General features: G+C 42.4%; 1 protein-coding gene across 3 annotated transcripts in view; it reads right to left on the bottom strand.

The window, feature by feature from the left end:
- GASK1B (golgi associated kinase 1B) overlaps positions 1–18,065 on the bottom strand; it is a 45,741-nt gene that overhangs the window by 24,938 nt on the left and 2,738 nt on the right. For all 3 annotated transcript variants that reach the window (XM_037125725.2, XM_037125727.2, XM_037125726.2), the window contains exon 3: positions 2,030–2,244. In XM_037125725.2, coding sequence (XP_036981620.2) covers positions 2,030–2,244 — 215 coding nt within the window. The remainder of the gene's footprint in view (positions 1–2,029; positions 2,245–18,065) is intronic.

Below are 18,065 nucleotides of genomic sequence, written 5' to 3'. Positions count from 1 at the left end.
GAGACAATTCTTCAGGGCATTTCTATAGCTCTTCTATCAGGTTTTATTCTGCATTATCTGTACAGGTATGTTAGTGTAGCATCAGCCTTTGAAGATACAAAAAGTGTCTCCCTCTGGGAGGGAAGACAGATTTGTTTCCTGACTGAGATAATAAAGACACTGTGTCCTTCCAGGGCAAATTTTAAGCAGTTTTGCTAGCAGCCTCTAATGAGATTGGGAGTTTCCTGAGCTTAGCGTTCTGAGCAGTGACACATCACTAACGCATGCAGCATTCACCAGGGCCATTCAGTACCACCCCACCGGGACCTGAGGGGTAAAGGACCATGACACTCCTGCCACCTGCTATGCCATGAGTAATGAGGTCATTTGTGCCTGACTGGGGAGCCTTTTGTTTCTGCTAGCATCCATGAGCACGTGGCTGGCGAAATGCTAGCTTGCAAGAAGGGTAAGAGCTCAGACCTATCACTGTTCTTAATAATAACCTCTTTATGCCTCAGCTTGCCTACCTGTAAAACGGGTAGGGTGATTAAGACCAGCCTGGGCCTCACAGCTGGACTCTTCAACAGCATTTGCTGACTCTTGCCTGCCTCCCTGCTAAAACGAATCCCATGCTTCCCAGCCCAGTTCTGATGGTGACTCTGAGGCACTGACAGTATAAATCATTCTCCCCTTGAAAGTTTCCAATCTCTGGGCTGTGACTCTACACTAAACTCGTTTTCTTCCTACATTTATGTCCCTCTTTAGCTCCTTCCTGAAATGTCCCACACATACACAAAAAGGAGGTTATTTTGCAAATGTCCTATGACAGTCCTAAATTTCCACAAAATACTAATTAACAATACAACAACAGAAAACCAGTTTTTTTTCAATGGAGGAAGAAAAGGAGCAGTAATTGGAATGAGGGATAGACAGAGTCATGAGATCTTTATCAAAAGGAGTTAAGCATTACAAGAAACCTATAAAATGTTGAGTCATTCAATTATGTAGATGGTCAATATTTATTATTCTCTAAGGTCTAATCTTAATTAAATATTTGCAAAAAATTACTGGACAGAAAACAAGGGATATGCTGGCTGTAACCTATGTGGCCAAGTGATCACTGAAACACAGTGAGAAATGATGGAAAGATGACCAACTGTTAACACATCGACAGATCCCAGGGAATCCCAGCTCCAGCTTTTTGTAGTTTTAAGAACTTGGGTTAGTTACTTAACCTCACCAAGCTTCAATTTACTCACTTTCCAAATGGGGTAAGATTATATACTTTGAGGAATTGTTGATGGGTCACCTTGAGTGGTGAGGATCAGCTGGATGGAGCATTAATTATCTCATGACCCAAAAGGTCACAGGTTTGATTTGGGGTCAGGACATATGCCTGTGTTGCAGATTCTCCCCCATCAGGGTGTGGCTAATCAATGTTTCTCTCTCACATCAATGTTTCTTTCCTTCTTTCTCTCCCTTCCTTCCCTTCTCTCTAAAATCAATGAGCATTTCCTCAAGTGAGGATTAAAAAAAAACGAATTGTTCATGGGTTAGCTCAATACATTTTTATATATGGCAAATATAACTACTGCAAAATTGAAATACTAAAGAATTGCTTCTTAAGGAATTAATAAAAGAGTTGAAAGACATTTATAAATATTTTCCTAAAGCAGCAGTCCCCAACCTTTTTGGCACCAGAGAATGGTTTCACGGAAAACAATATTTCCACAGACCTGGGGGCTGGGGAAAGGGGGAGGAGGAACAGTTTGGGGATGATTCAAGCACATTACATTCAATCTCACCTCCTGCTGTGCGACCCAGCTCCTAACAGGCCCAGACCAGTATCAGCCCACGGCTCAGAGTTCAGGGACCCCTGCCCTAAAGGACATAAAATAGTGTAATATGGTACTAAACTTACCAAACACGGCATTATAGAACTTAAACTCTGGTTGCGTTGAAATTCAAGATGCAGAAAAGTCCTTAGTGTCAGACTTACATAACTCGGTGCTAATCTTAGAAAACCACTTGCTAGACTTGATGAACTTACCTGCAACAGGAAATCAAAGAGGGCCACCTTGGACCACTCCTGATGATGCACCGCAGTGCAACCCCAGTCAGGTCTGGGTGCTCGGCCGTTCTGCCAGCACTTCTGCTTTAGCAACTTCTGGTAAGTCCCCCAGGTGAGCTTAACAGAAGAGTGGGTCTCATTACTTGTTGGAGATAAAGATGAATCCCAGAAAATGACAGGACATGGGCGGCCATCTAGGGAAATGGAGACACAAACACGGTTTTAGCTTGTTATGGCTCAGTGCGTGCCCTTGGGCAGTCGTACATTTTTCACAGCTTCTCTCTCTCACCTGCCAAATGTGAGAGTTTGATTAGATGCCACTTTATGATCCCATTGTCTTCTGAGGCTTCAATATTTTACACCTCAGTGATGCTTCCTGAGAGAAGTCTTATAAAACGGAAAGGTACTGTTAGACAATGAAAAAAATTTTAAGCAAGACACTTTATAGACGGGCAACAATTGCCCACTAACCACCAATAACGACGTCCTCTGGTTAATGTGGTTTTAGTCCACATCTAAAAGTAGCCACCACAAAAAGGAAAGATTCCAGACATTTATAATCGTCTATTCAGTGTCTGAGTGGAGCTGTTCTCTATTTGTAATAACAACTGTCTGATTTTCTGAAGCCGCATTATGAAGAATTTTTAGAAGTCGCAAATTTAACAGTGAAATTGTATGGTTCACACCAGTCACTATAATCTCCAAAGAAAAAAAAGCAAGAGTGTTTTTGGTTTTTGATAGAAATATCAGTGCTCTTTGGCAACAGATCCTGTACTCACTACAACCTCACAAAGTGCACTGAAGCAAATGTCATTTCTTCAACTGCAAGTGTACAGATGATTTTTCAAAATATCTGTCACCCACATTGTTTTTGTCTCACCCTTGATGATTTAGAAATTTCATTGCTGAACTGCATACAAAGAATAAGCCTGACAGAAGTCGCAGTAAACAGGGAAGACCATGAGGGCGTCCAGTGAAAACCAGGAACAGCACTGCCAAGCTCCCATTTCTACCAAATAAAGTCACCAAGCAATGACCCCGAACAGGTTTGCTTCTAACTAAAAAATTAGAATGATACTCTTTGGAGGGGGGGGGAGGGAAGCAAACCAACAACTAAGTCAGAAAGCCCTGAAAAAGCCCACTCAGCCCACTCTCAGCAAGCCTGGACACCAGAAGCCTCTGAAATTATGAGTGGAATGTCTAGACATGACACAGGAATTTTTAAAAGCCCTTTGAAATAACTTAAGAGGTTGTCAAAATATAACTTTTCCATTTTGTTCAAGGCTTTCATTTTACCACCTTGCTTGCCTGCCTTCTTGCAGAGTTCTTATCTAACCGCTCTTGAATTTGGTGTTACAGTGACCTCAGTCATTTTAACAGCCTTCACTTAATCATTCTAACCATCTGTATTCCATTTTTGTTCAAAAAAAACCTTTCTCCCCTTAGACTTGAAAGTTAGGCCAGGGTATGTGAAAAGCCCTTTTAGATTGTGGAGAATATGCCACAGTCATTGCCATACAATTAAGAAAAAAACAGAAAAAAAAAAACAACCAAAAAATATGAACCAGAAATAAAGAACTTCATTTTTAACATTGCCACTCTCGCTCTTTTTCTGTTAATGTTATTTTGTTGCATGATTTGGGACTACTGAGATGTCATTATTTTCTTAGATATAAATATAATTTGAAAGGAGGGTACTCCAAATAGTATGCCAATTTTAAAAATGGTAATAATAATATATTCAAGGCAAAAACAGTCCATTATGCAGCAGGAGGTATACATAGACCAGTGTAACCAAGTACAAGCAGAAGACAAAACACAGCTTTCAAAGACAGGGGACTTCAGACGTCTGAAGATAAACACCAAGAAGCGCTATCAGTAAGTGTGTTTGACCCAAGTCACAGATAGCACTTTGTACTCCCAGCGCTGGGATGAATTCGCAGGGAGTTGAAACCTGATACTAGGTTAACACCACACATCAACCCAGGAGACAGGCCGGCAAGGTCTCCTGGGCAGTTCTCCTCAGACCCTCATAAAAACAAGGAAATGATCTATCTAAACAATTGAAATGGTTAATTAACAACGCTCTGAGCTGTCTTTCCTTTCCTTTAGAAACATTTGCTTTTTATTTTAAAAGTAATGAAAAATAAACCTACTCATTTCAAGAATCATCGAAAAACACTGAAATGTGTAGCTAAGAAAACAAAAACACTGTAATCTCCTATCCCAGTTTTTTTGTGTGTTCTGTTATTTGGGGATGTTCCTCTGGTATTTTCCCATCACTTTCTTTCTCACCTAAAAGACGGGTGAGAAAATTAAATTTTTGTGTTTAGAAATTTAAGGAGTATAGGATATAGTTAGAGCTCAGACTCTGGAATCCAACAGACCTTTCAATTGTGGTCATATTACCTCTTGGCTTTGTAATATTAGGCAAGTATGCAACCTCTCCTTGCTCTTTTCTTCTGCAAAATGACGGTGGTAAGTGTACCTTCCTAAAGGACTTTCTTAGGATAAAGGAGTTCACACACTTAAAATTCTCAACCTGGTACCTGACATAGAGGCATATCTCAGGAAGGTTTTACTATAATTATTATTACATGCATATACACTGTAGGATTACATAATTTATAGTCTTAAACTGGCCTTTATTTGTTTGTGGAGCATCTACTATGTACCAAGCACTGTTCTAGACTTCTATAATTAATGCTTTTTTTTTTCATAAAGCTTCCATTTCCACCTGGGAAAAGAGGTAAAAATTACGCCAAGAAAATAAACTATTTGGGATCATCTTTTATATACAGTTTGTTATAATTATTTCACTAACTATTGTATCATAAGCATTTCTCTTACAGTGAAATGTTTTTAAGTAGAGTGACTCTAACTGTGATATAGTAATCTTGTCCAGGGGTCATGCAGGCTTGGGTAAGGGCAGATGGTAAATATCTGAGTCTTTGAGGGCCACACTTTGAACAGTCTGCATTGTCGCTATTCAATTACTCAGGTGGTCAACTGTCGTTGCAGGAAAGCAAAGACACCATATCAGTAAATGGCCTTGACTGTGCTCCAATAAACTTTATTTCAAGTGTCATAGTAGTACTATTCTCTTTTTTTAATCATTTAAAATCTTCGAAGCCATAAGTAGCTTACATACCACACAAAAAACAGGCAGTGGGCGCTTTGTTCTGCAGACTGTAGTGTATCAACCCCTGATCTAGTCTACGAGGACACAGTATTTCATTGACCACTTCTGTACTTTCGATCATCCACTTTTTGAATGGTATATTTTCTATACTCTTGTTTAAAAAGTTCCCCAACTGCCAAAGGGAGCTTTCAGCTGATAGAAAGAAATGACTTTCAATTAATATTCTATTTTGCTCTATACCCATTCATGTTCCCTTAGCAAAATATTTTGAAACTCTCACATAAAGACATTCCATCCTGCCCTGCTGGAATCAGCGGACCTCAGCAAAAGGGGATTTATAGAAAGCGAAGGAAGAAAGGCAGAAGAAGCAACAATTTTCATGATGAGCCCCCAGGACGGGAAGCTCTGGGGTCTTTTGACACTCAAGTCAGCTTGCTGTACATGCACACAGATGGCCCTGTAGATCCTAAGAGTAGTCAGGAAGGCTCCAGATCTCAGAGCTAGGAGTATTTGTTAGAATGTACTGGGACATGGACCTAACCCACCGCCTATGCTGGAACAAAGAAGGCATACATCACCAGCTAAATACCTGACCGTGAGATTCACCATATCAGAAGTAACTAAGGCACAGTCGCTGGCATTCTGCTGGAAACTGGTAGAATCCTCATTGCCCCCTGCCCTCTCCTCCCAGCTACAGAATCAGCCTTCCCCCACCAGATACCCAGGACACCTGGAGCAGCTCAGCAGGGGGGCACACTCTGCCACACACCATAATAGCCTTTCCACCCTTTCCCTGGGACTGCAGTGGGTTGGGAACCAGACCACCTGAATAAAAGTGTCCCCCCCAACCTTGAATTGAAAGCCTTTAATTGGACTTTTCTGGCTCCAGGTCCTTTCTTAGCCACCTCAGCTACCTAGCAGTACTACTGTAAGAACTCCACTTTTCATGAAAGATGGCTGTTAAAAGAATTAACCGAACTTTGACAGATCTGAAGGGATGACAGAAAGATAGCCTCTAAAAACTGGAAATGGATTAAAGGAACTTACCCTGAAATCTTTCAGAGATGAGGCGCATTCATCTCTTCACATCCAGGTTTGTCAAAATGATGCAGTAATGCGCACTCTCTAGAGAAATCTCAACAGTGAAGAGTAAAATTCTAACTGTCAGAGTGGTGAGAAGGCAGGTTTTAAAAGCTATGTGGGTGTTCAAGTGAATTAAAGGTGATCCAGCTGCCTTTAAAAATGAGACTTGCCAGTCAAATTTTTTCCCCCAAATCTCAATATTTCCCCTGAATTCCAAAGTTCTACCAAGCTGCTTTTTTATTCAAAATCATAAAAAAGACATCCTTTTGAGAAGATAAATGTGAAAGTTCTCTGAGAGTGAACTCCTTTGGCTGGTTTTATGAAATGCCCTTCACTTTGAAAACTGGCTGACTGGTTTTCTTGAACTGTGTGTGGATGCTGAACACGTTGGAATGACTCGGGCTTGTCGGTCTATATTTGTTGCTGAGCAAACCTAAGCAAAAAATGGCCTGTGCGCTCAAATCAAAACTCTTTTCCGTCACGTGGGCCAAGTTCCTTCTCGTGAACAAGGCAAAGAAGGAAAGTGACAGGCCAGCTCAGACCCCTTCATTAACAACAACTCTACAAAAGCCACTACAGGGAGCAAGGGCCCCTCCAGTGGGAGGCTTGTCCCTGTTCCAGGGCACAAAGCCCATGGGGTTCCATCACCCCTGTCCAGCCCATCGCAGGAAAACCTCAGTGCTGCAGGTCTCTAACTGACAAAGACAACTGCTGATGTTGATGAAACTCCAGTGACAGCGTAGCAGGCGTCTAGCTGTTAGTGATCCCTTAAGTACAATCTGCTCTATTTTTTGGCAGTAGGGTTTGGCAATAAAAGTATTAAACTGAAGCGAATAAGAAGGTCAGATCTCTTGGTGTAGAGCTGTTGAATGTGAACAAGTTCATCAATGTGCGCCCTGGGAAAATTGGAATGCAAGGTTCTGTAACAGCCTGGAGGGTGGAGAAAATGTGAAGGATGAGGTGAAATTTTACTCCTGGTCGGGGTTTTAAGTATTGTTAACACATTTATTTTAATAGAAAACGTATATACAATCGTGCCTTAATTGTCCTCAAATGGACCAGTGGGTCCCTGCGTTTCAGATAAAAAGAGGTCAGAGTGAGGCGTGCTGAAAATGGAAGCCCAGCTCCTTCGAGAGCTTCCTGTGCAGTAGGATCAGATAAGGGCACGTGCACAGTGATGATCGAATGAGCTGTTTGCCTGTTTAGTGAGTTTCGATGGGAAGAACCGAAGGACTAAAGAAAAACTGAGCTCTCAGTGTAAAGCCAAGAAGGGAAGAAACGCAATGCCTCTGAATAGCAAACTGGTGAAATGCCACCATTAATCAGGAGAACCTTTGCTAAAAAGAGCTGAGAGCATGGGGTAGGGGAAAAAAGTCATAACGTTGATTCCGTTCTTGACTTCACCATTGGTCTCCCCAGGACTTGAGCCAAGTCCTTCAGCCACCCTGACCCAGGCACGGGGTCCCCTCAGGTGCAAAGAATACCAGCCAAATCAGTCTGGCAGGGCTGTGTGACAACCCAATGAAATACTTAAAGTGCAGCACTGTCAAATATGAAAAAGAGCCAAACCTATGCTTACATTTTATGACTTAAAAAAGGGACAGGTGGTTAAGAGGCAAATTCCACAGATTTTACATGTATAGATTCTATATAGCCAGCCAAGTTTGGGGTATAGATATTTGTCTTAGAAATTCATTTCTGGGTAATTTAGAATACCTTGTTCAAACAAACAAACAAACAAACAAAAATAACCCCATATACTTATCTAATAGTTTTTCACTTCAAAATTTGTTTTCTCTAGGTTGAGCTGAGTTAAAATAATCTCCGCATTTCCTCAGGAGTTGGCTAAGTGTGGAGCTGAGGAAGCAGACAAGAATGGCTTGTGACTTCCTTCATCACAAACTACTTAAACAATCTAAACCATCAAACTAATTAAAAAAGTGTCCTTTGTTCTGAAAATTTGACTAACGACAGGAACTTCCACTTTCTAGGCCTGCCCTGGATTTCAACTATGTAAATGGAAACTCCCAGACGCTTCCTACCTCAATATTCCATTAAAAAAAAAAAACAGGAACCAAATTTGAATTCAAAGGACAGTGACGATGATGCTGCCACTGTGCCAGGCTCCACAAACAGTCACATTTTGCAAACAAAGTCTTGGTCACATCAGGGTGGCCCAGTCCAGGGCAATTCATTGTGTATTAACGTAGATAAAGGAACCATGAATTCCTGACCAGAGTGACCTTCACACAGCGCAAAGCTCATCACATCACTACTCTTCTTAGAACCCTGCAATACTTCCCCATTACTGGCAAGGTGACAGCTAGGTCCTTACATGACATAAAACCCACCCACTCTCCACAACCGTATCTTACCTCAGCCTCACCCACAACCCCCCACAACCTTCATCTTCTAACAGAACGACTTGCATTTTCCTAAGCACACTCTGCCTTCACTCATTTTTTACCCATCTATTTTTTTACCCTTCCTACACCTACTCCATGTCACTCCACCCACAGCGACTTTTAAGAACCAGTTCTGACATAACCTCTCCTAAAAGTTTTTGCAGTCCCCAACCTACCCTCTTACACACACACACACACACACACACACACACACACACACACACCCCAGGAGCAGTTCTCCTAAAAATATCTCCACAGAGGTCCTCATGATACCCTTCTTGCATGATGGGTTTGCTTAGCTTTCTCCAACCCTCCAAGGTGAAAGCCTGGAGAAAACAGGGACCATTTTCAAATCATCCGTGGATCTCCAACTTCTGACATAATGTCTAAGCCAAAACACGCATGCAAAGTTGTGATTAATGAATGAATGAATTTTTCATTCATTCCCCCAATTGTCATTACAGCCCTTCAGTTCTAAGGAACAGTTGACGGGCTCTGAATAAAAGTTTGGTCGGTGTGACATCCTAGTAAGCAATGATTTCACTGTCCTTACTCTCAGTGAATTGGGAAGGGTTGGAGAGCTACTTGAGGAACAGAGGGGGGACGTGCAGAGGTTTCCACACGCTCTGTCTCCCCAGCTTGGACTCAGTTGTCCTCGTCCAGGTCTCCATAGCTCTGTGGGACCCCAGAATGGTGAAAAGGGGGGTGGCGGGAACACCACAGCCTGTCTCCTCCTGACACCAAGTCACTGTCATGAGAAGGAAAACAGGTTAGCACCATGGCTACATTCAAAAATAAGACCCAAAGGCGGAGGGAAAGCAGGCTGCCATCTGGATCTAGGATGAACTGGGAAAGCCCCGGGCCTCAGCCATTGGGAGGCAAACACACCACGTGAAGGGCCAATGGAAGACAGTGCACTCGAGGGATGAGGAACGAGGCGATGAGTCCTTCCGACCGACATCTACATCCTGGTCCCCCTGCACACAACCTGTGGGCAGTTAGAGGACACACATCCTTCTCTGAGCCTCATTTTCTCCCACAGGAAAATCCATCCAAGAGTATCTGATGTGTGGGGCTGTTAGAAAATTTAGTGAGATAATGAACGTGGGGTGCCTGGCACTCCACAAATGAGATACTGGCATATCTACTTTCAATTCCAGGCACTTGCTTTAATTGACAATTTTAGGTGCTTTTGATTTAGTTCAAGTAAACATCAATCTATTTAAACAAACTAAGAAAATCTAAGGAAACATCACAAAGCCGAATCAGCTTAGAAACTGGGTGAAAACAAAAGGTAACATTTACTGAGTGTTACTATGTGTTAGATATGGTTGTAAGTATTTCATATCTGTCAACACAATTTTCATAACACCTGTATGAGATAAGCGCAATTACCATCATCGTTATTTTTATTTTCATCATCCCTATTACACTAGTAAAGAAATAAGGTACAAAGAGATTAACTGTCCTAGGTCACACAGTGATCAAGTACTGGCACCAGGATTCGAACTCAAGGAGTCTAGATTGCCAGTTATGGGCTGAATTGTGTCCTCTCAAAATCCACATGTTGAAGCTCTAACCCACAGTACCTCAGAATGTGTCTGTATTTGGAAATAGGCCCTTTAAAGAAGTAATTTCAAAATGAAGCCGTCACGGTGGACCCTAATCCCATGTGACTACCGTCCTCATAAGAGGAGATAAGATCCCTCAGACACAGGGGACAAGCCATGGGAGGGCACAGTAACATGGTGGCCCCCTGTGAGCCAAGGGGAGAGGTCTCAGAAGAAATCAAACATACCGACACCTTGATCCTGAACTTCTGGCCTCCAGAACTGAGAAAATGAATTTCTGCTGTTCAAGCTACGCGGCCTGTGGTACCTCGGATGGCAGCCCGGCAAACTAACGCACCTGTCCACACTCTGAACCACACAGCTGTTTGAATTAAAGACCACACAGCTTCTTCCCCACGCCTAGAGCAGTGCCTCACACGTGGAAAGTAAATGTTATCGATTACATCTGAACTAGACCGAAACGCCAATATTTGCCCATGCACTGAGGTGTGAGGGAGCCCCGGGGCCTGTCTAGTCCTCCCATACTTGTGGTGTCCTTAGGGACCGAGACAGCAACAGATTCAGTGCTAATGGAAAGGTCATGACCTTGAGATCAGCCTGCTGTTGAGTGAATCCTGAAATCAGTGGCAAAAACAAGATTCTCTCCAGGCCACTTAACTCTCACCTGACCGGCCAGTGTCAACTCCACAGGGACGTGGATTCTTGACTGTTTCCCGCCGTGCCCCCCAACCATGGCTGGCACATAGCAGGTGCTCCATAAGTATTTCTCAAAAGAAAAAAAGATAAAGGCGATGCTACAGTTCAAGTAAGCATGAAGGGAACAACTTGCATGTAGCTGAAGCCCATGCACCCTCTATGTTGTGAGCTCCTTCAACCATCCATCGTCCCTCGGTGCCAGCCTGGGTGAGGTCAGGGCACAAGTGGCAGAGACACAACAGAGAAAGTTGCCAGGGTGCCCTACTCTGTCTGTGAAGGTGTGTGATGAGCTGACAAGTAGACACTGGCGCAGAGGTGCCGGGAGCAGACGCTCGGAACACTTGTGTTTGCTGAGGAATGAAAGCACTGAGCTGACCAGCTCAGTTTGATGGCTAAAGAAATGCCCTTAAGGCTTTTCTGATTACAGAACACAATGTGTTTTCAATCCTGATTTAAAAAAAATAAAACATGATTCCTGTGCTCCCAAATAAACATTGTAGGAAAGTGTGCACGTATGTCTAAGATTTCCAGGATTTCAAAGTCTGTGTGTGTTTCCAAGTGGTGAGGGCACCTGGGTTATCCTCATAACTCCCTGCAAAATGCCCCCGTCCCCCTCGCCGAGAGCGGACACAACATGAAACACACAGCTGCCATCCCTCTGCTCCGGAACCTGCAGCAGCGCGAGCAACGCACGGAGCTGCTCCAGCGTGGACGAGACCATGCATTTCTTCTGCTTTATAATAAGAAGAGGCGATACAAGTTGAAAAATAGTGAGCAACCTGGGATCCACAATGAATTTCAATGGACGTTAGTGGATGCCTGCAGTTTGTCATCTAGGCAGCCCTGACATACAGAATTCCTGGAACTAGGCTGCCTTCATTCAGCAGGACAGCTCTGTGGCAATAAAGCAGCATCCTAAAAATAAAGCATACACAATGCATCTTCCACGCGGGGCATGAAAAACAGTACAATGCTGAAATGCTACCAAAGTGGTAACCCTTGGGATTCCTCCCCGTTACCGTGCGGGCTGCTAGGCGCAGCTTTGGCAAAGCTGCCCAACTGAAGATCACAGAGCAGCGCTGGATCTTCCTGTGCTCTTGACTTTAACATAGACACAGTCCACTTGTCTTGCTTTAGACAAATGTTTTAAAACATTTTGTTAAAATAATTCTCTAAATATACCAGCATCACACAGTATCTCGTGACCTTTGTAATGATTTATGACTCTTGCAAGGATGGTTTGGCAGAAAACATACTAATACGTTTGGTTACATTAGCATGCGTGTGATTGTTTTTGTTAAAACAAGGAAATCTTGTGATCACTGGCTTGCATTAAAAACAAAAATAAAAATCTCATGGATATATTATCAATGTTAAATTGTTAGACTGAAAAAGAACATTAGATAGAAATGTTGGCAGGGTGGTACATCAGAAATCCCCATGCTTACATTTGCACATTTTTGTCACTGCTCCATAATTACATCGAGTTATACTTGAGAGGTAGAGTGGGTAAAGCAAAGCACTGTGAGGAGGATTTAGTATCACACAGCAGTGGGTACAGATCCCAGTTCCACCACTCACTAGCTGTGTGTCCTTAGGCAAATTTCATAACCATGCTGAGCCTCGAGATGCCCATATTTGTAGCATCGATACTATCTGTTGTGCAGGAGTGTTCAGTGATTTGGTAGACAAAAACACAAATGTAGTATAGGCACCAGAGACTTTATAAAGTCACAACTAAAGATTTCATTATTGCAAGTATGGTTTTTTTTAAGCCCTTTGATGCTATATTTCAAAATACTTCTGCATTTCCTGCAAAGACATGCATAGGACGAGATTCTGCTCCGAGGATAATTGCTGGATTTTGTAGTGCCGCACACTGCAGGCATCCTGTGTAATTATAACCTTGCCCTCCCCCACATCCACCCTTCTCATTTTCTGGGTTATCTTTGGGGTAACTAACACCTGTCAGAAAATGGTCTGCTAAACAATACAAAGCCAGTACCTCCACTAAATTCACATACGTTCAAGAAGAATCAACTACAATTCATTGTTATACAATCAAGATCCTATCTCAGACTAACCTGTGCTTACGGCTCTGTGCTGATTGGATAGCCCATGTCAATTTTACTAAGCAAAAAACCAAACAAACAAAAGCCACCTGAAGATAAACTTTAGAACTGGGACTATTTGTCTATGGACTGACTGAATCAACAGAAAGCTTCATCTGAGAGGCTGGGGACAAGGAAGTCATTCAAATCACAGTATCTGATTCTCTTACATCACCTTTTGCATATTACAATACATGCCCATTCTACATCCAGGCAATTTATATGACTCTGAGCAAGGTACATCCTTAATTACTCTGGGCCCCTATGTCCACATCCACAAAATGTCTCTCATGGGACACCCACCTCGTAAAATTTTTATGAGATCAGCACACACAGTACTTAAAATGGTGCCCGATATATAGTAATGTCAGTATCACTCTTGCTATGATCAAAACTGTTGTTTCCTTCAGAAAAAAAAAAAAGGTTTCCATAGCAGCCGGTATCTGTGCACCAGTGAGCTAATCATGTGTTTCTACTTATATTAAATAACCACATATACTAACAGGTCATGGTGATGGAGAAAGAAGACATACCTTAAGGCCCCTTAAATGATCTGTCGAGGAAAGAAGATTGGTGAAAACAAGAAAGACTTGGAAGTTATAAAACAAGGGTTTGAATTTCAGCTGTCTTCTTATTACTTTTCCTTCATCTCAAAATTGAAGTTAAAAAAAATGTCTACTGCACAGGCTTCTGGGAAAGGTTAACTGAGATAAGCCAAATATCTGTATTCAACTAACAATACGGATGAGTTCTGTTCTTCATACCAGGTATGACTTCATTTCCACAAGCTTTGATCAATAGAGAACAGAAACAACATTTAGAGAAGATAACTTACAGGATTTGCTAGCTACCCAATCTCCTAGACATTAAAAGACAAAAAGATCATCAAAGAAATATATACACAAACTAAATCTTACTGTTTCTACTATAAAAAAAACCTCTTTATCGGACTTCCGCCAAGATGGAGGCGTAGGTGGAAACACTTTGCTTCCTCGCACAACCAAATCTAAAAACAACAAAGTTTTAACAACAATAAATGCAACTAAACCACAGAAAATCGAACAATACGGAGTCCAAAAACAGTAAACCACTCAGCTAAACTGGTGAGAGGGGCGAAGCCAGCAGCGGAGCCAGTCGGGCAAAAACGATCCCCCCAACCCAGGCGGCAGGCAAGCAGCCGAGGGCAGGGATCCCAGGTGCCGGGTAGCTACGGCAGGGCGTGGCGGGCGCAGCTGGCTGTCTGAGGTCACGCATTTGTGCGCAGATAAACCAGTGAAGAGATGTGCATTGAGACAGACCACGAAGGCCCCCGGCACAGGGCAGCAGGCTCACACATTTGCACTCAGATAAACAGGCAAGGGCGAGTGGTGAGGCAGATCGGTGAGCGGAGAAGACCGCCATTGCTCCCTCTCTGACCCCACCCCCACATACAACATCACAAACCAGCGACCTGGGTGGCCCCGCCCTGGTGAACACCTAAGGTGCCTCTCCTCATACGTGACAGTCGAGGGAGGACAGATGAAAACATGGCTCAAGAATTCAGAGCCCCAGAGCCAAAAAATCTAAAGGATGAAGAAATAGCCAAACTTTCAGATGCACTGTTCAAAACACTGGTGATCAGGATGCTCACAGAACTGGTTGATTTTAGTCACAAATTAGAGGAACATATGAAGGCTAAACTAATTGAAATGAATGGAAATGCACAGGGAACCAAGAGTAATGGAAAGGACATTGGGACTCAAATTAAAGGAGTGGACCAGAAGGAGGAAAATAATGACCAAACAGAAAAGGATGAAGAAACAAGAATTCAAAGAAATGAGGAGAGGCTTAGGAACCTCCAGAACATCTTTAAACGCTCCAACATCCCAATTATAGGGGTACCAGAAGGGGAAGAGGAACAGTCATGAGTGGAAACCTTATTTGAACAAATAATAAGAGAGAACTTCCCCATTCTGGCAGAGGAAATAGACTTCCAGGAAATGCAGGAAGCTCAGAGAGTCACAAAGAAGGTGGACCCAAGAAGAAACACACCAAGGCACATCATCATTACATTAGCCAAGATTCAACTGAAGGAGAGAATCCTAGAAGCAGCAAGAGATAAGGGGACAGTCACCTACAAAGGAGTTCCCATCAGACTGTCAGCGGATTTCTTAAAAGAGACCTTATAGGCAAGAAGGGGCTGGAAAGAGGTATTCTAAATCATGAAATCCAAAGACCTACAACCAAGATTGCTCTATCCAGCAAAGTTTTCATTTAGAATGGAAGGACAGATAAAGTGCTTCTCAGATAAGACCAAATTCAAGGAGTTCATCATCACCAAGCCCTTATTATATGAAATGTTAAAGGGACTTACCTAAGAAAAAGAAGATAAAAAAGATGAACAGTGAAAGGACAGCAAACTCACAGTTAGTAACAACCACACCTAAAACAAAAGCAAACTAAGAGGACAGCTAGACCAGGAGCGGAACCATAGAAATGAAGAACACGTGGAGGGTTAGCAACAGGGGAGTGGGAGAAGGAGAAGGGGGGAGAAGGTACAGAGAATAAGTAGCATAGACAGTAGATAGAAAATAGATAGGGGGAGGGTAAGAATAGTAGGGGAAATATAGAATCTAAAGAACTTGAGACACGTGTTCATGAACTAAAGGGGGGGAAATGGTGGGGGAGGGGTGTGGAGGGGAATGAAGGGGGGAAATAGAACAAATGTAATGGCATAATCAATAAAATAAAAATATATTAAAAAAACTCTTTTATCAAGTTATAGTGTAAGGCAGCAGACCATATTGCTAGGCTTTGTTAGAAAAAGCTCTATAAACTTCATTATTTAAATTACACAGAGGATGCCAAAGACCTTTTCCATCACCTCTACAGTGACCTCTTACTAAGATCCTCCAGGAGAAATCCTGGTCTGGACTTAGGACCAAAATCAGTAGCACTTGTCCTGAATATTGGAAGCTGAGGATGAATACAGATTCACTGTTTTGAGCCAGTGAAACAGGCCAAGGATGCATTCCTGAATTATTCAAACATTTACTGAGCACTTACTATGTGCCAGACTCTCCACTAGGATCTATAAATGCAATAATAAACAAGATAGGAAATACCTCTGCCTTCACAAACCTAGAGGCTAGTAGGAAGGAACAGATTAGTAGACAAGAATTATAATACAAAGGGACGAGCCCTGGCTCCCACCCACTTACTTTATTCTGCCCACTCCCACTGGGAGCACCCCAAGGAAGCTAAAGGACCTATCAGGGTACTGTGCTACCAGATATATTCTCACAATCCTAGGATGACATAGAAAGGAGGCACAGTACAACATAACAAGGATGGACTGTATGCCCTGCTTGGCCCAGGACAGCCTCAGTGCCCACCTAAATCTTCTTTTACTCCAGGGTATTCCAGTTCGAGAAATAAGTAATAGCCACCTAAGCCCAACGGTTAAGAGCTTATGTTTTAAAGCTTGCTGGGCCCAGGCTCAAAACCTAGCTTTGTCATTAACATTAGCTGTGGGAGTCAATTACTTTGCCTAAATCAACCTCGATTTTCTCATTTACTAAATGGAAATAATAACAGTGCTGACCTCATTGCATTGCTCCAAGTGAGAACCATCATAATCAATGCATGTATGAACTATACGAGTCAGTCAGCACAGTGCTGAGCAAACAGTGAACATCCAATTAAAAATGGTTTTAGCTTTTACCAACCATCGATGAAAAGTCTGAGGGGTTATCCCTGAAACATTCACAAAATCATGATGGACTATTTTGTGAACTTGAGACATTAAAACATACCTATGAATCTGAAGCACTCAGATATGAACCAGGGTAAACAAGAACTGCCAAATCTACTAAAGTTATTGGTATTGCAAGAAGTACCAATTCTTTTTTTTTTTTTAATTTTATTTAGTTACTTTTCAAGTACATTTTTTTTTCTCTTCCCCCCCCCCCGCCCGGTCTCCTCCCTCCCTCCCATTCCCCCCCCCTTTTGTTCTTGTTCTCAAAATCCCTCCCCCTTTTTCCCCTTAGTTCCCTTCCCTCTCCCCTCTCTTGTTTTTTCGTTTGTTTTTATTCTGTTTGTGTTTGTTTTATTCTTTGCTTCCTGGGAGATATATGGTATTTGTCCTTTGCCTGGCCTATTCTCAGATAATGCTTTCGTTCATCATGTTGTTGCAAAAGGTAGTAGTTCCTTCTTTCTCTCTGCTGCGAAATTAAATTATAATCCTAAAGCCACTGGAAATCCAGTTTAGTTCTCAGCCACTGCCAAGAGTGTTAATCCATTCCAGTCTAGACTCCATGGGAATCTCACTAAAATACTAAAGTTCACGGTGACAGGGAAGAAGGAAAAACCTGTGAGTTTACAACCTCTTCAGAGTCCTTTTTAGCCTTTTAAGCAAGCATATATTCACAGTGGCAACTTCTGGGAATCTTCTGCTTTAAACCCAAGCCACTGACTCACTCCAGTTTGTATTCAAACCTTGGAAGAGCCTCCAGACTCAGAGAATATCTGTTAAATGGCAAGTGCACAGCCACAGACCAGCCCTTTGCCTGCAACAGAAGTGACTGGCTACATACATACTCAGAACTGCCCGAATGTCTGTCGCCTGAGAGATTCTTGGAAATCAGGCTTAATAAACCACTGTCATGGACTTAAAAGACTATATGGCTAGGCAGCAGATATACTGAGCAAATAACCTATTTTTGTCTCACTTTCTTTGTTAAAGGAGTTAAATCCATTGTGAAAAATCAAGAATTTGAAGCTAATGTGGTCTGGCTCTGGGCTTCTTAAAAAGATTCCATCTGCTGAAGAGAGAGAACCCACTTCCCCCTTACTTTGGGAAACAAACAAAATTTTGCTTACTTCCATAATAACCTGCCTAATAACATGTCTGTCAACAAGATCTTTGCCTCCACCCTGGCTTCCTTTCCTCATCATGCAAATTGCCATTGGCTTTAATTAGATTTAATAAGCCACTGGGAAGTGCAGTAAGGGAAATGGGGAGCAAAG

Source organism: Artibeus jamaicensis, unplaced genomic scaffold, assembly GCF_021234435.1.
Source record: "Artibeus jamaicensis isolate MK-2021 breed Jamaican fruit bat unplaced genomic scaffold, CSHL_Jam_final scaffold_537, whole genome shotgun sequence".
Taxonomy (NCBI): Eukaryota; Metazoa; Chordata; class Mammalia; order Chiroptera; family Phyllostomidae; genus Artibeus; species Artibeus jamaicensis.
Note: the sequence above shows the minus strand (reverse complement) of the source record. Positions and strands in the feature narration are given on the sequence as shown.